This window comes from Sturnus vulgaris, chromosome 8 (assembly GCF_052056855.1).
Source record: "Sturnus vulgaris isolate bStuVul1 chromosome 8, bStuVul1.hap1, whole genome shotgun sequence".
Classification (NCBI taxonomy): domain Eukaryota; kingdom Metazoa; phylum Chordata; class Aves; order Passeriformes; family Sturnidae; genus Sturnus; species Sturnus vulgaris.
In genome coordinates, this window is record NC_142250.1 from 18164248 (window position 1) to 18185509 (window position 21262).

General features: G+C 38.5%; 1 protein-coding gene across 7 annotated transcripts in view; it reads left to right on the forward strand.

Moving 5' to 3' along the window:
• The first annotated feature begins 4477 nt into the window (after positions 1-4477).
• PPP3CB (protein phosphatase 3 catalytic subunit beta) overlaps positions 4478-21262 on the forward strand; it is a 45334-nt gene continuing 28549 nt past the window's right edge. For 6 of the 7 annotated variants that reach the window (XR_001403356.2, XM_014879927.2, XM_014879924.2 and 3 more), the window contains exons 1-5: positions 4478-4629; positions 14484-14684; positions 16861-16985; positions 19060-19171; positions 20039-20184. Coding sequence is in view for 6 of the 7 variants with exons in the window: in XM_014879927.2 (XP_014735413.1) it covers positions 4560-4629; positions 14484-14684; positions 16861-16985; positions 19060-19171; positions 20039-20184 (654 nt within the window). In the remaining variant the exon portion in view is untranslated. The remainder of the gene's footprint in view (positions 4630-14483; positions 14685-16860; positions 16986-19059; positions 19172-20038; positions 20185-21262) is intronic. The other variant, XM_014879923.2, reaches the window with a different exon arrangement.

Consider the following 21262-nt stretch of genomic DNA (forward strand, 5'->3'; position numbering starts at 1 on the left):
TGTTTTTTACAGTTTTTATATGATGCAAGTAATGCCTGTAGCCTTAACTAGCTTTTTTAATGTAGTCTGTACTTCCTCAGCCTTTTCACAGAATTTATCAGCAATGAGGGAAATGTGTGCAGGAAGGGAGTAGGACAGGATACACTGTAATAGTAAAGTAGCTTGTCCTTTTATACCAGCAACTATCTAATAATTTGGTTTTGGTTTTTCTCTTGAGGTCACTGCAGCTTCTCAGTACTGGATGACATTGGGAGCTGGAGTATTGCAGTGATAATGACTTCGTAATGCTGGAGAAAATGGCTTAAGACAATGTTTTCAACCTTTCTGAAAAACGCCTCTGTGTTACAGATAATAAAATTTGTTATAAAATAACTGACTTGGGACAGCAGGGAAACCTTGTGCCCTCTTTAAAAGAAAGCTTTCAATATTGATATTGAAACTCAGTGCAACAGTATGTTAAGATATATTTAAAATAATATGTGCCTTGTTTTGAGGCAGTCCTACAGTTTATACCAACCCCAGTACCATTTCTGGCATTTCAGAAAGGACAGCTTCAAACAGTCACAGTGAGAGTCAATGAAATAGAACAACTTCTTAAAAGTTTTGTCTTCGTTACTCTCCTGCTCATATCACGTCTTCCCCTCTCAGACCTGGTTTATCTTTGCAAGATTTGTTCTGTGCATCTTTCTCTTGGGATCTGGAATATATCTCTCTCTCCTGTGAATCAATTTCCTTCTTAGTTTTCAAAAAAGTTCTTGTTGGGTAATTAGATGATTCTGGGACATTGTGCCAGTTTTTAAGATATGTCGCTGTTAGTCAGAGGAGACTGTTCTGATATCTGCCCTGCTGCACGAGACGGCTACAAAATTTCACATAATTATTTTTATGTCTGACTTCTTTCTGCCTGAAATTCAATAAACAGCACTTGTCTGCAGCAATGATATAGTTGCTACCTTGCAGCCCTCCATTGGGGGAAATGTCAGAAAAGTCTGTGTTTTAACAGAGCACCTTTTTGTTTAAACGGCTCTTGCATGCTGCTTCAGCAGGTATTGCTTTGAGATGGAGCAGAAGGAAATCAGGTATCATCTGCATCCCAAATGATCCCATTCCCCATGGTACAGAAGAAGATGGATTGGCTTGGTTATTCTGTGTGCTTCTCCTGCTGAACTGTTTCTTCATTATGAAAGCAGTTTCAGAAAGCAGTCCAGTGCTAGCATCTAGGTGATGGTTTGGAATATCCCATCAAAACAGGAATTTACAGAATCCTCTTTTTCTTTTTTAAAATTTTTTCTTTTCTTCCTCATCTCTCTTTTTCAATGTGTAGAATGGAGTAGCCACTTGGTGGCAAAGCTGAGGAAGTAAAACATGACTCTGTTCTTCAGATTTGTCTGGCACTTGTGAGAAACTCAGAGGATTATAAAGGCACACTGCCTTCTACCTGCAAGGTTGTATTTCTGTTTGTAGTTGTGTTCCTAAGTTCCTACAATCATAATGCTACTTGTGGTGCTGGTGGAAGATGTTTGATTCGTTGAACACAAGATGTATCAAATCATCAAAATAATCAAATCATCAAATGATCTTTGCCTTCACCATGAGGTAAATTGGGACAATGTGAATGTCCCTTCCAGGGTCGGTAGCAGATTTAGAGACAATACCAGATGAAAGTTTCAATGACAAGATCTCAGGGAGAGAGGCAACTATATATTTCTGCCTAATGAAGATTTTTATATTGTCCTAATGAGAACTGCACATGCTCAGCATTTAAATGAGGTAATATAGAATATGTCAGAAAAATAACAAAATGCCAAGGTAACTGCTAGCTAACTTCTTTTTCTACCTGTTGTTACCAATAAAAGTGATAAAATAATTATTTTTAATGTTTTTAGGATGTGTGATTTGTAGGGAGACATAATACCATTTTTCATATCAACCTGATCTATTGGTGGAGCAAACCCAGGAAGATTTCATCCATATGAGCCTTTTCTTCAGGTAATTCCTGAATATAACTAAAAGTATTTCAGCATGCAGGGCACTAGGTGTGCTGCCTAGAAGCTGATAATCTCCCCTTCTGGCACAGTATCAACAATATTATGCTGTGCTTTTTCCTCAATGAGCATTCTGACTGCATCAGCCCTTTTTACTTCTCACCCCAGGGAATATGGCTGCAGGCTCCTGGGAGAAGAGAACAATTCAAATAAGTAAGGCATCTCTCTTGCAACTGCACTTCAGTGGAGGTGAAGAGGAGATTCCTGACAACACTCAGCAAGGTCTCTCTTCCCTGTGTGTCTGGAAGTGTGTGGACAAATGAATTTCTTTATAATATGGTATTCTCTGCTGTTTTATGCTGTCAGAAATTCTAACTGCAGTTATTACTCGGCTCCTCTTGATTTTAAATATAAGACTGAATTCATTCCCCTTGCTCCTTGTTTCAGCAGATCTACTTTAAGTTAATGTTAAAATCAGTAGGAGTGACATTTACTTACTGCCCTTCCTGTCCTGTGCTCTCCCTGCATACTCTGAACTGACACACATCCTTGCTATTGAAGGAAATGAGCTTTTGTCCTGTTTAAAAACCAGGCCCTTTAAATTGATTGTACAATGATAGACATTTGCAGAACATGTGGTATAAAGTAGTAATTCCTGCTGCTGGAAAGCTTTGCAATTTAATCCAAAATAGTCATCCAGGATTTTTTCCACAATACTCTAATGTATCCCAGCTCTCTTTTTGTATGCATGCACATGTTTTACTTGTGGGCATGGAATTACTAGAATTCTATTTTTCCAAAATTTTGTAGTCTTGCAAGTGTGCTAATAAATACCCCAAGGAATTATAATGCTTATTCCCTTAAAATTTTCATTTGCTTCCTTGAATGTTTTTATGTGATGTTTCATTCAAAGTTTCTTGCTTGTACTCTCTTGGCTGTAAAATTAAAAAAGCAAGGTTAACCCAACCACTTGTGTAACTGTCAATTTCAATGTCTTTTTGCTTAAGCCAAAGAGCTTTTCATGCTCAGCATGGCAGATCCTCACCTCAGGTGTCATCCTTTTCCCTTGGACCTGAATGGGGCAAGAACTAAGACCTTGCTGGAAACCAGTACTTCAGAACGGCTTTTCTTTCTTGAATCCCTGGTTTATTGTATGGAATAGATTGCAGTTCAGTACACATAATGCATATGAGCTTAGTTGTTAGCTGGGATGCAAAGCAGCAACTCTTTTAGATAACTGTATTTAATCAAATGCAGTATATATGTATATGTTTAGGTGTTTGCTAGATCTGGCTGGTGTGTCAGCTAATATTTAAGTGATGCCAAATCTGAAGATTGTCAGTTGACTGATTGTTGTTTGGGTTTAGTTTGCTTTGTTGGTATGCTTTGTGGGTTTTGTTTGGTTTAAACACAGCTCATTTCTGTGATCTCAAGTACAATGCCAGTCCTACAGCCGGCCTCCACTGGTACAACTGAGACGACAATAAGTCAGAGGAGAGAGGGTGAGGTTAACAGTTGCTACAAAGAACAGGAACTACTTGGCTTTTTTCATCAGCCAAGTTACTTTAATATGGGTAGTCATAACGACCAGATTACCTTAGATGTAGGAGAGTTGTACCAGCCTTTTGGCCAAGGCTAAGTCCTGTCTTTAGCCCTGCATCTGGCTGGCCCTACTGCTCTGCACAACATCCGCATGGTTTATGTAGAACCTAAGGGCTGCGCTGTGCTGCCTTTGCCCACACCGGGCGGTGGCGCAGAGCCTGTGTCCCTCTGTGCTGCTTTGGGGGATGAGAGGGCAGCTCCTGCCGCCATACCCAGGGCCATACGTGCTCCTTGGTCCACTCTTGTTCAGCTCCAGGGGCAAGGCACACAGGCGTTTGGCTGAATTATCTGTTACTGGGAGCTTGCCCCAAGCTGTGTCCAGGTTCTCACTGAGGGGGAAACTTCTTTTTCCTCCTCCCTCTCCTGCCAGGTGAGGCGCTGGGCCCCTTCCTGCCGTTCGCTGCCCCTCGCTTTGCGCTGGTTCCCGGGGGGCAGTGCGGGCTTCGCCACCCCACGGCACCGCTCCCCCAGCTCCCCACGGAGCTCTCCATGGTGGCCGCCGGCCGTCGCCCGCGCGGGGTCGCTGGGGGCCGGGCCTTCCGCCGCACCGCCCCCTCAGCCCCAGCCCGGCGCCCGCCCGTCCCGGGGCGGGGGCGTTCCGGCCGTCTCGGCCGCCTCCCCCTGCTGTCCGGGCCGCGTCGGGAGGCGCCGGGCCGCATTCCCCGCCCCGCGCCGCCGCCCCGGGTCGGGCGAGAGTCTCGCCGTGGTCCCGGTCGGGGCCGGGAGCTCCGCGCGCTCCCGCGGTGCCCGGCGGGCGGCGGCGCGGTGCATGCCGGGCCCGGGGCGGACCGTCCCCGCGCTGCGCCAGGAGCCGCGAGCCGCGCCCGCCGCCATGTTCCGCCGGGCCGCCGCCGCCCGGCGCCTGTAGCCGCCCCCGCCCGCCCCGCCGCGCCCCGCCAGCCGCCGGCGGAGGGGCGGACGAAGGCGCTGCCGCGCCCAGCAGCCGCCGCCGGAGCCCGGCAGCGCCCAGCGATGTCCGCCAAGGAGGGGAGCAAGGTGCTGCTGCTGACGCCCCACGCCACCAGCGAACGCGCCGTCAAGGGTGAGCGTCCCGCTGTCCCGCAGAGGGAACATGGCTGCGCGGCGCGGCGGGGCCGCGACCCCCGCCCGAGTGCCGGGGCCCGCCTGGCCGCGGAGGGCGGCCCGGCCCTGGGGAGCGGTGCCCTCCATGTGCGGGCCGGGCTGCCCTGCCCGCAGGTGAGGACGGGAGGGCAGCTCGGCACCGTGCGGAGGCGTGGGATGCCCGCACGGGCGTGGGAGTAGCCGGGGTCGGCTCTGCTGGAGCGGGGAAACGGAGCCGGCGCGGGCGGGCCCGTGAGGGCGGCGGGGCCGCGGGTGGAAGCGGTGGCCGGGGCCTGCGGGCCTGGCGCGTCCCGCCCAGACGCGCTGCCCGGAGCGTGTGCGGGGCTGACCGGGGGCACCGCCGCCTCAGGAGCTCCGGCCCCTCCGCGGCCCGGCTCTGCGGGGCTTTTCCGCTGTCTGCGCAGGGAGAGCCCTGAAATTGCAGACGATGCCAGCGCCAGGAAGAGCGAGTGGGAAGGTGCTGCCGCCCGTTCTATTGGCTGCTGTTCTCAGGTTCCAGTTCTGATGGAGAAAATTCACCTTGATCTATTTCTTTGTGGCCTTCCTTGGTAATCTCATGGGGAAAAGTCAAACGTTATTCTTCTTAGGAGAAAAAGTGAAGCATTTTGTAGTAGCTACATCCATCTAAAACTAGGATGGTCTAGCAGCCAAAATGGTACAACATAGCTCTTTTCTTTGAACCACATGAAGTATATATTTTTAGTTTTTGTGAGGTGAATGATCCTTTGCAAGCAGAGCATCCTGAAATGTATATGTTAGACCTAAATTGATAGTTATGGGTAGAGCATAGGTGATGCTTCAAAGGATTCCTAGGTTGTGTTTACTCAAGTTGCATATCATTTTATTTTGATCCCAGTGGTTTTCATATGACACTGTGTTTGGTGCTGTCAGTGTAGACAATTGTTATGGCAGGCCTGGTGTATACAAGCAGTCTGCTTTTAAGATTGACATTCCTAGGAACAGAGGGTCTGACTGAGTTCAAAGGGATGCAGATCTGGTTGTTTAACTTTTTATGTAACGGGGAGCCTTGAGAAATGAAAAGGATGCATTTGTCCTCAGCAGGTATTAATTAAAACCTTGGAAACCCGTTGGCTGTTTTAGACATTGGCATGTTCTCTAGTAAACTGGAAAGCTTTACTTGCAGTAAGTTGTTACTCATTTTGAATTGCTTAACCTGTTGATTTGTTTGAAAAAAATTGCAAGGGTAAAAGTAGAAAATGTTAAAACCAGTCTATTGGAAACCTGTACTCCTTAGTGCTACTTTGATGTGTGGTGTTTAGACCTGCTGAGTTTTTGTACCTTTACTGCAATTTGTGGTAAGAAGTTCTTCAAACAATGTAGAAGAATTAATAGTAAGTGATCAGATACTTTAGAACGCAGTGGAAAACCTGCTGATTTCCAATCACTTCATGATCATTCAGCTTTAATTAAATGTTGAATGTGACCTACACATCTGGTTGTTTAATATTATAGTTAAGACTTGCTTCATCCTAAGCAGAGTTATTGCTTGAGTTTGCATTATTTCTTTGAATCTGGGTGCTAGGATGCAGAACTGTTATAAAGGTAATTGGTCTTGGATGGCTTCATCTGCCATAATTACAACCAGTTTATATAGCAGCATTTTTCTGTTGACCTGTCCTATCCATCCTTATCATGCTGAATCACTGGCTTCTGGAGGAAGCCTGGCCAGTTGTGCCAAGATGTCTGTGTTATTGATACAAAGGACAGGTTGGTTTGGTTTCTCCTCCCCCATTAGGTGCAGTGCAGTTGGAAATATTTTTTTAGACAGTGACCCCAGAAGTGCAAGATTGCAGGTTATGTCAGTCCTAAGTGGGAGTATCTCTGCAATTTGATGAAACCATGCTAAAATGTGACAACTGTGTCACATCCCTCTTCACAAACAGATGCATTGCCTCTCACATACCAAGAAACATTCACCATCCTCTTTCCTATTATACAATGAATAGGTCTTTTATAATATCTCAGATTCTTAAGAAAAGCCACAGAGAAAATGTAGTAATATTTTCTGGTGTATCTGTGCATTGGTTCATATTTCATGCTCTCTATGTACCTTTTCTTTTGGGGAGAAAATATGAATTCAGGATCTAAAGGTTGCTGTTATTTGCATTGTTTATCCTGATTTTATTTCAGTTTTATTTTCTTCCTCTGTATCACTGGAAGAGGGGGATAAAGAACAGAGTCCATTAAATTTCAGAGGCTGTGAGAAATTGAATTCTTTACCAGTTATAATATATGTTAGCGGAAATGGGCAAGAGATACTCACCCAAGAAGAAATGATTGAATTACTGTATCATCAGTAACTAATTTTTTCTAATAAACTGTCCCACTTCATATGTCCCCCTTCATATTTTGACCTGTATATTTAACAGTTGATGGGAAGTACAAATATGTAGAGAAATGTCTGAAAGGCTATCAGATGTATTGTGTCATATCAAATAGATATATATAAAATAAACATAATAATAGCTTTAAATATGTAGTCTAGCTGTGTTGTCTAGCATATCTTTCCAAGTATGAATTGTCTCATCAAAGGTCATTGATTACTTTTAAAGTGTATAAAAGGCTCACATTTTCTTTTACGTGGCTTAGTTAAATTGCCTATGTAATTTGTACTTACGGCGTTTTCTATAAATTAATGGTTAGCTATGGAACTGAAAAGCTGTCTAAAGTCAGCTTTTGGTTCCCAAAACTGTCTTGTGATGAAGCTTTTGTTACTGCTTTTCTTTTCCTTTTTTCCAAATAGGGATGAAAAAAATGTACCTGTTGTTCTGAGTCACTGTTTTCTGAGGCACCCTCTCCATCTTTGAAAGATACTTAGTGGTTTACTGTTTTGTGGAACAAAGCAGTTCCCTTTGTTATGTTCTGTCAAAATCTTTTTTTCTATAAACTGCTCTTGATACTGAAATCTTGTATCTGGTTCTTTGGGTTTGCCTTTCTTTTTTGGATGACAATTGACCGACTTCAGTCAGCTCACCTCACCTTTCAGCACATGTGACTTTCAAACTTTAAAATGATCAATGTATCTTTTCTCCTGAAACAACTGTTTCACCTCCTGCACTACTTTTCCCTGGTGGGGATGAAGAAGTGCTTGGAAGCTGACCGTGGCAGAGTGGTCCTGTGCATGGCAGAGATGAGCTTTCATTGCCTTTTCTTCAAGGACAGAGCATCGGGGCTTCTCTGACTCTCTTGTGGGTAATTCCACCCCGGAGTTGTACTTGGAAGTTCCTGTCCTCCAGCATTACACTTTATCCACTGGGGGTGTTGCTAGGCCTTGGGACGCAATCCACGGGACCTTGCCATGCTGACCTAATGCTAAATTTGGAGATGATGTCTGTTCTTCTGGAAATGGAAAGATTTCAGTATTCCTTTGTTTTGGATAAAAGTCATGGTACAATCTGATTGGCAGACATCATTTAGATATTAAATGGAAGCTTATTGAAACAACTCTTTAGAGAAATCTAAAGAAATGTACCTCATATCCTTGAACAAGCAGGCTCTTAAATTAAGGCTCTAAAAGCTACTTTTGAACAATTATACCCATGTAAGGAGAAAAGGAAGTAATTGCAGTATTTAAATTTATAATTCAGAGTCTAGTTTTAAAAAAAGGTAAAAGGTTAGAAGTTGACAGGCAGCATGAAGCCTATTTTTAAAATTTTGTAAGGCACTTATGCAGCTGGCCAGAAATTATTCTAAGATGATCCAGAAAAGCAGCAGTGTGAAGAGAGCATTAAAGGGTCATATTAAAAAAAAAAAAAAAAAAAAAAAAAAGAACTAAAAATCGCAATTTTGTTTTGTGGGAGAGACAATGGAATGAAACTGAATTCTGACAAGTAAGTGTTTGACTGGTCTCTTTTTGTTTCAGGGGATGTTTAGAGTGGATAAATCTTGAAATAACAACAATAAAATAAAAAAAAAACCCCACCAAAAAATGGAAACCTGCTTCAATTTTAGTAGGGCAAATTGGTAGTTGAGGGCTGGGAAGGTAAGGCCAGAGCAAAAAATGTGGCAGCTGCTCACGTGTGTGCTTATTGTTTGAGGAACTAAGGACTCTTTCACACATGAGGCACTTCTTATTGCTGAATGGATCAAAGAATTTTCTCATTGAAATGTAAGTGGTTTCAAAATATATCAACGAAAAAAATATTCCCAGAAAGTATCCCAGGATCAGAAGATATTTGTCTGATGGCTCTAAAGGAATTCTTTGGGGGTTTTGGGTACAAAATTGTGGGTTTATTTTCCATAGCCTGTGGCATAACTCATCTTCTGAATCTGAGAGATGAACCATGGCAGCATTTTTTTTTAAATTCTAGATTTAACTGGACAACTGTAGATCAATAAGTTTAATTTAAACAGATTCATAGCACTTGTAAGAAAGTGTGATCTGTATCCCCAGGAAATAAGAGTGTTAAAGAGGAGTTGGTACGGTTTTCATAGATGAAAATCAAGAGAAATTGTTAGAATATTTGGAAGAAGCCAGTGAGCTTGTTGATCCAGGCAAAACTATTCATCATGTTGCTTCACTGAAGTCTTTAAAGTAAGGAGAAGAAGAAATATCTTTTTCTGGATCAAAATTACTTAGGACAGAAAGGATAATAATAGGTGATGAACTCCCATGGTGGAGGGAGGTTAACATCTGTCACCTCTGCTCTTTAAATGTGTTGACAAGTTCTTTAGAAAACAGAGTGAATGGCAAATAGTAACACTTATACAGGACAGAAAACTTCCAGAGATGCTTCAGAAAGCTTGTAAAGAAGTTGTAGGAGATGCTCTTAAGAGAAAGATAGAGCAGACTCTACAAAGGACAGAACAATTCTTTCTTAAACTCAAGTTTCATTGATGTGCTATCCAAGCCAAGAGATGAGTGTGTGTGAGAGAGAACAGAGAACTTTCCTTAAACGTTGAAGGCAGTGATCTTGGGAAAGAACTATTAGGATCTGTATGGTTAATATTCTGAAAATGTTAATGCAGTGGCAGTCAACTGGTCTGATAAGAATTCAAGGAGTATTAGATGACTAGTTTAGAAAAGAGAGATTGCACCATCATGCCATTGTATGTATGTTGTGTTATATGTGCATCTTGAGCAACAGCACCTAATTTTGTTCCATCTTCCTGATTTTTTTCTTTATCAGAAGATCTGTTCAGAGGCACAGAGTGGCTTTTGGGCAAGGTAGAATGACAAAGATACAAAAATGACGAAGATAACTTTCTGATTTGGAAAAGGAGTGGTTGAAGAGGGGATAGAGTTAGATATTTCTTACCTTATGAAGGATATTTAGTGGAAAAGTTGAATAGGAAGCAACTGTAATTCTTGTCTCCCTGTGTAAAGGAGATATGCAGTACCAAACAAAATAGAAAATGTGAAATACCTTTTCATATAACAAATATTTTGAAATGTGGAATTCCTAGCAATAAGGTGCAGTGGAAACAAAAACTATAAAAATATCTATTCAGAATCTGGACAAAATAGTGGAAGACAGTTCTAGCAGTGGCCCTAAACATGGTGGTCAGGATGAAACTCCAGAGAAAATCCTTAAACCACCATGTTTCAGAACCAGAGTATGGAGGGAGAAAGATCTATGCATCTGTCATTGCCAGAAGTGCATTTAAGTACTAAGTAATATATTATCATAACACAGTGTGGCCATTTTAATGGCAGGAGTCTCTTTAAATATTTTTCAAACAAATAATTGTATTTTTCTCATGAGGAACTTCCAAAAACATCAACCAAGTTAATTGAAAACTACACAGTATACAAGATGAATGAATGCACCATGGCATACAAGATCTATCCACAGTTTCATGTGAAATTTAAAATTATATGAAACTTTTGACACTGCAAGTACATGATAAGTGAGAGTGAAATAAATAGTAATTTCAGTGCTGTTGTAGGATTTCAAGGTTTTCAGGGCCGTTTTTTCTTGCTTCTAGAATGCTGGCTAATATAGCAGGAATCTTGCATTCATAGAAACTTCAGGATAGTTTTGGTAATTTGCAGGAAACTGACTTTGCTGGATCTGCGCTTTCTTGCTTGAGGTAAATAGGGTAACTTGTGGTTTTTGTCAGTTTTTGATTGTAGCTTTCTGGCTCCAGTAGATGTGGCTGTGTATTTGTGCTTATCTAGTATTTTCAAGGTGGCTGGTCCACAGACCATCTGTGATGCCTTTATGCTGTTTCTTTTCAAATCTGTTCTGCCAATGCAGAAGAATAATTGAATATATTCTGTCCTCATAGCAGTTATGGGTGCTGCATCTTTTACTTCCGTAGAGATGTTGGTAGAGGTGTGAAAACTCCAGGGACAAACTGAAAGATGTAAGTAGGTGTTAGGCTTTGTGATTCTTCTGTGTGACAATACATAGACAGCAATGCATTTATAAAACCAAAAGACCACAAAAGGTGACTAAACGACAGAAAAAACACAGACCATTTTGCTATCATGGTAATAAACTGCTGAGAAGATGAAGGATGCTGGCCTTCCTTTTCACAGAGCACCATGCTTGTATTGCTACATGATGGTGCCACGCTTGGTGGAGACAGATATTATATATTCTGTTTCATATATCCCTATCACCAAAGCAACAAATTCTTTGCAAACAGAATGTCTGTGTTTAGTAACCTTAGTAATGTGAGGTGAGACTTTAGCTGTGAAATCAAAAACATTCTTGAAACAGAAAATCTGCTCTATTGAGCAGGTTTTTACAGCCGAGACTAAATTCATGAAACACACCATGCGCTTCTGATGATAGAGGAAAAATGGCTCATTTTCTTTCACTGTCAGAGAAAAAGAATTATTGTAGTTTTACAGTCATATGAACAGAAACAATTCTGCTTGTGAAAGTACAGTACCTTCTACAGTTGTTCCCTGATGCTTTCACTTAGATTAGTCTAGGGGCTTTGATCTCATCTTGTTTCATGAGCCTGTTTCAACAGGGTGTCTCTTGATACAAGCCAGATTTAACTGAGGTTTTACAATGGGCATATATATCAGTGTGATTTAAATTTACAGTATCTACATGTAAGATTTTATTAGCAGCTACTGTTGTATTTAGTTACTAGGCAATGTGAGATCTGCTTTGGGTCTGGAAGTAGCGTGTTTGTGTTAGTTGCCATTTGCACCTCTCAGCAGGGATTATTATATTGGTTAAAGTGTTACACTAATGTGGTTTTTTCTCTTTTGAACTTCTTACTACATCCTAGGACTTTATCCCTTCAGATTGGTGCTAACCTTTGAATCTCCACAGCATGCTTTATTATAAGTTATCAATGTACCCAGAGGCTTGTAGAAAGTCAGTGTAGAACTAGGCTTAGAGGTTTTGCTTTCTATATCTCTTATTAATACTGCAACATAAAGGAAAAGTTATGTTTTTCCTCTTTGTTAATGCATATTCAATAAGTAGTAAAAGGTCATTAAAATATTTTCATTAACAAGTCTCAAAAGCTATTCACTGTTTTTTCCTCAGCACTACTGTTTCCATTTTTTGATCAATATATTAAAATTGTATCATCTGTATGTATTTTTAGAGTGAAATTGATTAATTTTGACTGGTAAGCAATGGTTTGTTATAGAAAAATCTTGTCTGTGGTTGTAAATCATGATGTGTTACATTTGTTATTAACATCTAGACTTTTACTAATAAGATACTGCAGTGTGTATTACTTTAGGGATTCATCTCTAGGTACTTTTCTATTGTTTAGCTTGGCTGGGAAGGGGAGAGTCCTTTAATGCCCAGCACCATGTTATTTCCTTAGGGTAATTCCTCTTAATTACCATTTGTTATAGTCCCGAGAGCGCAGGTTGTGCACAAAGACTTTGAAACATGGATTATATTTGTGTCTTGGAACAAACACATCATGCTGCAATTCTTTTTCCTTAGGCTGTAACATTCTATGACTACTTCATCAGAGGTTTAATTAAACCCATTAGTTTGCAGAAATTGTCTACATGCTTCAAAAATCATCATCCTTAACCCATTTAAAACAGTTGTAGTATTTTTCAAAGGCATGCACTCTAATACAGTGTTAACTTTTGCTGGAACAAAAAGTATAAAATGGAAAGAAACAGTTTTTCTAGAAAGTGTTACTTTTTATTTACTGGGTGATACAGCTCCTGGCTAAAATCTTTGACCGTATTTTATTCTGCCTTCTCTGAAGATTATTCTGAAGAAATCTTGAGCAATGGGACAATTCATGTCTTCTGTGAAGAGGATTTTGTTAAACTCTGAGGAACTAGTTTTAAGAGTTCATTTTTTCATGAGGCAAATATAATTTTAGAGATGCTTAATTACTTCCCATACCACTGTTTTGGGTCATGGGCATTATGGATAACAAACCCCTGGGTATAGAGTTTTAAATCTGAGTTTTGATCAGTATAGTAATTTAAATAATTTGAGACAGATCTCTACACTGAAGTTAAATAGCTGTTTTTTTAGCCTCCCAGAGAATATAATTTGATGGACAAGCTTAAAGCTTTATTTTGTTAGTAGATATAAGAACTTTATTAAGAGAAGAAAATTTTATTTACCATGGACTTAAAACCCCTGAAATATCTGAACTGCCATAAGGAAGAGGTCTTCTTGAATTCTGCAGCCTCTGGTAGTAGTAGTAAGTCAGTAGTGATTTGCTCTTAAGAGAATGAAGAAGCTCAAGGGACCATTCTCTGCCACACCCTGCACCTACCCCAAAAAAACCTCCAAAAAGAACAAAGCAGTCATCTTTCACCTAAGTAGATCTGAACAATACTAGGATTAATGAAGCACAATTTTTACAAAACTGTCTTGAAGGTGACTGACTTTGGTTCTGGGGAGGTGTGTGAGATCTCTGATGCTATGGAAGGAATTAAAGCAGGAGAAATCTTCTTTGTGAGTTGTCTGGTCTCTCCTAAAAAGATGAGCTCAACTTTGAATTGCTGAAGGCGGTTGTGGGCCCCCAAATAATGTATTTAAAGAAGTGGGGGAAGAAAGCCTAAAATGAATTCATGTACAGATTGATATAAATTTCCAAATAATTTTTAAAATAACTTTAAGAGAATGTGAAGGTTGGAAAGTTCAGTTCAGAAAAGCAGTGATGTTAGAACTGGTGCTTGCATGGTGCTTTTAAAAATAAGATAAATTTATTTTGTCAGAATAATTAATTTCTCTTCTCAGATCCAGATTTATGTTTTTAAATAATAGTGCATGGAACAGAAGTGATTGTCTTTTGATATCTTAAATAAGTTTATTAACATTTGGACTACATGGAATTTTAACATTTCTTAGTGAAACTTGAACTGCTGATAGAGGAGGCTGAAGGAAAGGCATGTCATTTCCCTTTTGTTAATCAAATACCTTATGTCCACAAAGAGGTGTTGAATCCATTCTGCACTATGCAGAGGCACATTTTGCATCTTCTTCCTACCTAGAAGCTTTTATAAGAGGAATAGTAGACATATTTATTTTCTGGAATTATTTAATTTCAAAGAATATATGTATGATTTATGCATCAGGTATTTTATTGATATTGAGAGATCATTTTCCTTTACAAAGTCAGTTTTCACTCTTCCAGATATTGCACATATAAAACAGAGTTAGCAGACATAGTAATAGTTTCTACAACCTTGCATAGTATAGATGTTTATTTTTTAAATTCATACACAGATAGCACTATTCCAGATTTTAACAATGTCATAAAATTCCTTGGTGAAAAGACAAGTTTACTGCTTGGGATAGCAGCTATTCCATGATAGATCCCCATTCCTAGATGGACTCTATTTTTCAAATAGCAGTGTCATGACTACTGTTCCTTCTTTTGAAATTTTAGCTGTCCCTTTTCCACCAACGCATCGCTTGACATCTGAAGAAGTGTTTGACACAGATGGAAGACCAAGGGTTGACATTTTGAAGAACCACTTGATAAAGGAAGGTCGAGTGGATGAAGAAATTGCACTTAGAATCATCAATGAGGGTGCTGCAATATTACGGAGGGAAAAAACTATGATAGAAGTTGAAGCTCCAATTACAGGTAATAATTCTAGGTAATTTCATACATAATTAAATTTGAAAAAGCCAGATTTTTTTTAGTAGTAGAATTTGTCTTAAAATTGCTAAACCAGAATTTCTCTGTTAGTCTTACTGCATTTGCTTAACAGTATGCACATTTCTTTGCAAAATGAAGGCATTAAACCTATTGAAAAAGCTAATAAGATTGGTATTAAAATTGGGAACAAAGAAGGAAGTAGTTAAATGCTGTTGAAATACGAATTTCTAATTCCTTCTATATTATAAGTAGAAATAAAGACATCTACCTGAACTCAGAATAATTCTGAAATCTAAATATGTGAACAGAAGCTAATTATTGGGGTTTGGAACAGATACTGTGAACTGGGATTCTTAGCAAAAAATACACCTTTATATTGGTCTGTAAGTGAGACTGGTAACTGCATGTAAAACCACATTCTTGTGAGGGCAGTGCTATTGATAAAGATTGTTTTAGCATCTTTGTTGCTAGGGCCAGAGCCACTGGGATGCAAAACTGACTTTTAGGGTTTTCTTGAGTATTTTCATAGTTTGAACAGTTCTGTTTCTGTTTGACCTGGTGGAAGGTGGAATTTGTGTCCTTTAATACTTTTATTTATAAACCATCTAGACTCATAGAAAGTAGTTGTGATGCATGTCTGTTATTTATGATATTGAAAGTAGTTTAGCTTTTTATGTTCAAACCAGATTTTCTTTAATTTGAATGTGTTTTCTTCTAAATGGACTTAAATTAGTGTCTGAAAGCTTCTTTTAGGGCATCAGCTTGTTATTTGTTAGTATTGGTTAAATAAAAACTTTACATCAATACATCATTATTATTGTTGACATTTAAAAAAAAATGAATGTAATGGTGTAAACTACTAAGTGGCTTACTAAGCTCAGAGTCCTTTGAAGTTCCAGATAGACTCAGAATTAAAGTTGGTTTAGCATTTTTGTATTTCTGTCTATACAGATAATTGGTACCTTTTGACTGCAGATATATTGCCATGACAATTTTAACAGATGGACAATTCATGTTGTGGAAAGTCAAATGGAAAAGAGATCTCACCAAATTAATAGTCTTATGTTAGAGGTCCACGTAGAAACCTCACATTGACAACTTAAAAAGGCGAGAAGTTCTTTCAGTGTTTGAGTAGAAATCTTAAGGAAAGATACATAAAAGAATGCATATTCTACTTAGTCTCATATTTTGTAGGTTGTGATGACAAATGGTCTGCTCTAAGGGAATAACAACCGTTAAAACGTGGTGTGCCATATCCAGTATTTCTTTCCAAAATTATGACTGCTTTTTTCCCCTGAAGATTTTACTGATAAACTCTATGAAGTCAGATGTTATTTGTCAGTTGATCAGTGACATTTTGCATCAATGAAAGGCATAATCTCTCAAATTCCTGTTAATTGTTACCAGTGACACCTTATGCAGAATTGAGAAGGCAGCTCCTGACTTCCATTGAGCTGGGAACTCCTGTGGGAAAGAGGAGATAGATGTCTCTTCCATGCATTTTTAAATTTTTTAAAACTGTGAGATGGCCTGGGTTTGCTGTATGCTCCTTAAAGACTTCCCATCTGCTGCTGTCTTTGGCACTTCTGCCTTTGGTTGCTGACCACTAGTCTTGTCCCTTCTCATATTCTATACACACAGGAAAAATATACTGTTGAAATAATGAACATGGTTAATTGAAGGAGAAAAGTAACTGAACAACGAGAAGATACGATTTTATTAAAAAGTTTGTTAGTCTGACTCAGAAACAAAAGTACACTCCCTGCGTTTTCCAAGTTCACATGGGCTCAGCAAATTGTTGTGAAGCAGCAGGCATTTTCCAATACACATACCAAGGAGAATTTGCAAAGATACCTAAGGAGTTGGGGAGGATATGAAAGAGATGCTGGCAGCTTTCAAGACCCCAGTGCTCAGTGCATTAAATGTGGTGGAAAAATACCCCTCAGTCTCCTGGACTCAGAGTTATCATCAGTATTGTCACAGGTAGTGAAGACAGCATCTTAATGCAAAGCAAAGAGGTTACCTTCAAAAATTTCTGTTACTCCTGCTTTATACCTGCCTTTCTTCTTAATTAGAAGTGCTTTGTGGCTGTTAACTGTAACTTGGTAACTTTTCCGTTAGATTTTTTATAAATTAATTCGAACAAAATTTTTGCTTGCAGTGTGTGGTGATATTCATGGCCAGTTCTTTGATCTAATGAAGCTGTTTGAAGTGGGAGGATCACCTGCTAACACAAGATACCTCTTCCTCGGTGACTATGTAGACAGAGGTTATTTTAGTATAGAGGTAACTGAATATATTAATCTCTTCTGTCCTAATTTTTTTATAAGCACACTTTCACTTAGGTTTTCAAATGAAATTTTAGGTCTTCTTTAACATTTGAATGTGTTCTTCCTTGCTATGCCTTCTCCTGTGATTAAGACATGTTTACAGGAGGATGTTGACCAGTTGTTTGGACTGTCCTGTTGAAATCGCCAGACTTACTCATTTTTCTCCTCTTTCTTTAGCTAGTTTTCTAAAATCCTCTTTCATTATTATACATACTGCTGCTTGTCTGGTAATATGTTTGTATGTTTGTGGAGAGCAGGTGAATCATGGCTGCAAGGTCTTTCAATTATTTGTAATATTATTATCTGTTTAATGTTATTATTATAAAATAAACTAATTTAATTTTGAAAATAAAATGCTTTTTAAAATAATTATTAATATTTTTCTTTACAAAAACTCTTAGAGCAAATACGGATATTCCCTAAGGATGACCTGTGTTTCTGCCATTAGTTTTTCAGTTAATTTGAATTCAAATAATTTTTACATTTTCAGCATGATTCTTAAGCGTGCTACATTTCAAAGATGCTCACTCACATCGATTAGTTTCAGAGCATGGTTTTTAAGTTAAGTGTTCTTCTGGAACCAGCCTGGGAAGTGCCTCAGCTTGGGATCCCTTCATAGATACCAAATCTAATGGAATGGCATACCATTTGAAATAATGTATTGCAAGTCACAGTGTATGTTCTTTCATTTCTGTATTAAAATGTTGCACTTCTAATAATGTGTGGGTATGTGCTGTGAAAGGCATGAGCAAATCATTTTGGAGTTGTTAGAGATGGTAGATGAATAGGAAATGTGGCAAAGGAGATTGCCTCAAAGTCATTTTTAAGGAAAAATTTCAACAGACATTCCCTATTTATTCATTTGATCTTCTTTGCCTGTTCTTGATGATCACAAGTAATGTAATTGTCCTTGAAAAAGGCATTTACATATCAACTCTGTATGTTAATATATCAGGACCTGGTATGAAAGCTTTTCAACCATTACACTTAAAACAACTTTTGAACAAAGATTGGTTCTGCATATTTTTACTAAGAAGATAAAAATTCAATAATTAGTTTAGCTTAACTACACAATAAAAGTCTTTGATGTGTTTCTCAATGTTTGCAGTGTTTTTTTAAAGTGTCCATTTGTTTTCTTTCTTCCTTTTGTGTACTCTGCCATTCTATGCAAAATAACTTTGAGGAATGGTAGCTTCAGGGTACTGGTATTGATAAAAAACAAGATAATAACAGCTTTCGGGTGACTTCAGTGAAGTACAAAACTTGTGGGGTTTTGAGATTTCTGTGCTCAGTTAAAAATAGAAGAATCAGATTTGAAATTTATGAAACACATTTCAGGCCTTCAGGACTGCTGGGTGGTAACAGACTCTAAACTGAAATAATTGTGCAATAATTGTGTAAACTTGTGTAAAATAAAGAGCAATAAAAGCTCTTATCTTTTTGAGGGTTTGCTGCTGATTTTCCTGTAATAATGATAGATGGGAATTACTATAATTTTTTGCTGCCTATGCACTGAAAAAGCAATCAGCTTCCCTAGTGTTTAGGGAAAGGATGATTTTCTATGTCCATTTGTAGTTTAAAACTTGTATCCAAATGATGCATCTAACCTTAAGGGAAATTATTTTGTGAGGGGTTTTTTTTCCAGTCTGTTAATAAATGTCTACTTTTCTTCTTCTGCCAGTGTTTAGAATCATATATTATACTAGATTTTAGGCAGAAACACATACAGTATTTGTCTTGATGAAAGTGTTCTACACTTTAATTCTTCTGAGTTTATTTTATTATTGCATATCCAGCAAATATAAATATTTTTTCAGTATTCTGTGTGGCTATTATTAGGAAAAGTAATAGGCAATTTGCATAACTTATGTCAGAACTGGACTTGGGGAAGTAGTGCTATTTTAAAATGGCACATTAAGCAGTACCTGCTTTTTGAAACTGTTAACATCCTTGCTCAGTGTTTCTCAGTAATAATTTTTGAAGTTCATATAAACTAGTGTATTTTACTGTTTATCTTGTTTTCTCAACAGTGTGTGCTGTACTTGTGGGTCCTGAAAATTCTTTACCCAAGCACATTGTTTCTTTTGAGAGGCAACCATGAATGCAGACACCTAACAGAGTATTTTACCTTTAAGCAAGAATGTAAGTACTGTTAAGGAATGTAAAATTAGTTACTGCCAACCTGTTGATCTATAGTCTGTCATTGTGCTTGAGAGATGTTTGTCCCTTGCTTTAATTAAGGCCTTGTAAACATCTAGAGGCCTCATTGGCTTCTGTAGAATTGCTTGCAGTTCAGTGTGGCCTTGGAGTGCAAGAAGAGAGCTGGCTGTAAATATACATTATGGAGTAACTTTTGATGTAACAATCTTGGTTTTAAAGTCCTGGAGAAGAAGAAATTTTTCTGTAGTCAGGAGTGCAGAGTAACTTCCTGAGCTGTGTTGTGAAACCAGCAAAAAGTCCCTACTGTGGGGTAATTTTTGCATTTGGAGGATTGATTTCAGCTATAATAGTAAGATAACTCCTGGGTGCTGTAAGCTGCCTCTCCATTTGAAGGCTTGTACAAGTATTGATCCTGTGATAAACGGATCATTTGGCCTGATAAAGCCTTCTTTGATGTAGGTAAAAATGATGTAATCTACAATCAATTCTTAGCTTTTCACTGTAAATGAGAATTCACATATTTCTTAGGAGTATTTTATACTGAAATATGCTGTATAATTTTATAAAAATACTAAACAATTCAATGATTTTTTTTTAAACAAAAATAGTTTCTTCACACTTTCAATAAGAGAGTAAGTGAAAACAGTTTATAGTTCTGGAAGAAAATATGTCTAAGAAATATGCTTGCAGTTGAGGTGTTTGGAAATGCTCATTTAAACCCCCAAATACTCGTTGTGTTGAGGTTTTCAAAGCATTCACTTTGATACATGTTTTTATAACCATGATCCACTAGATTACTTCATCCATAGATTATTGTTTTTTTAATTATTTCTATTTTCTTTCCTGCAGGTAAAATAAAGTACTCTGAAAGAGTCTATGATGCTTGTATGGAAGCTTTTGATTGTCTCCCTCTTGCTGCTCTCTTAAATCAACAGTTTCTTTGTGTTCATGGTGGACTTTCACCAGAAATTAATACACTAGATGACATTAGGAGAGTGAGTATTTTGTGTATTTGAAAATAAGCGGAAATAAGAGATATTTCTATGGTGCTGTACAAAGTCATCTTTACGAAGTTGTCAGTATATTTTCTGTTCTTGTCTCTTGTTGAAGTGTAAATCAGGAACTGAAATGTAGGCTAAGCAGTATCATAATTAAAATCTCATGGATTATCTAGTGCATTTTCCATTAGTAGGCTTCATTGGGACAGCTGGGACTGTTACAAAATACACACAAAAAAGAGCCCTCAAAATCCCCACGTGGTTTTTTGAGACAGGTGCTACATGTGAAGAGTTTAATATCCAATCAAAATAGTACATTGTATTTCTTTCTAGATAAGAGCTAGTGTTCTCATAGTTTCCAGGAGAAAACTTATTAAAATTAGGTGTAGTCTTAAAATTGTTTACTATATCTAATATAATATTTCAGTTATTATATTGAAATTTTTTACTGCCTTAAATAGGTGGATTTTAGTTTTGAGAAAGTGAGATATTGCAGTATTTAACAGAAATTCAGATTGCTATATAAAATGGAAAATATGATAGGCATTTGAGTAACAGTTGAGGAGTACTTCTCACTGTGGTGAATGTGCTGAGTATATTAATAAGTAGAATTTAAAAGTTTCTTTTTTAAATTATGCAATGGAAACAATAAATAGTGGTGTGCAATTTAAAGGGCCAAAGATTGTGATGACATGAGGTATCTGTTTCTAATAGTGTGGTTTCTACTTGCATGGATGACTTGTCAGGTGGAGATTGTATCAGATGGGAATTTTCAAAGTCCATTCCTTTCCTTTTTGCATACTCCTTCTAGACTTCTTTAAGTTGACTTAGCTGACATCTTGAGTGCTGCACTTGGAAGTCAAAGCCATTCCTGTTTTGATTAGGAACAGCTAAAATGTAGATGATTTCAGCTTAAAATATACATAGGTGGTTCTAAGAAAGCTTTGGGATTATAGGTAAGGATGGAAGAAAACTTGGTTTATCCATATATGGAAGAAGGTACATGGGGGCCTGTTTGTAAAGAGATCTGAATGTTGGAGAGAAAGTAAAAGCATGCTCCTAAATTACTTTTATA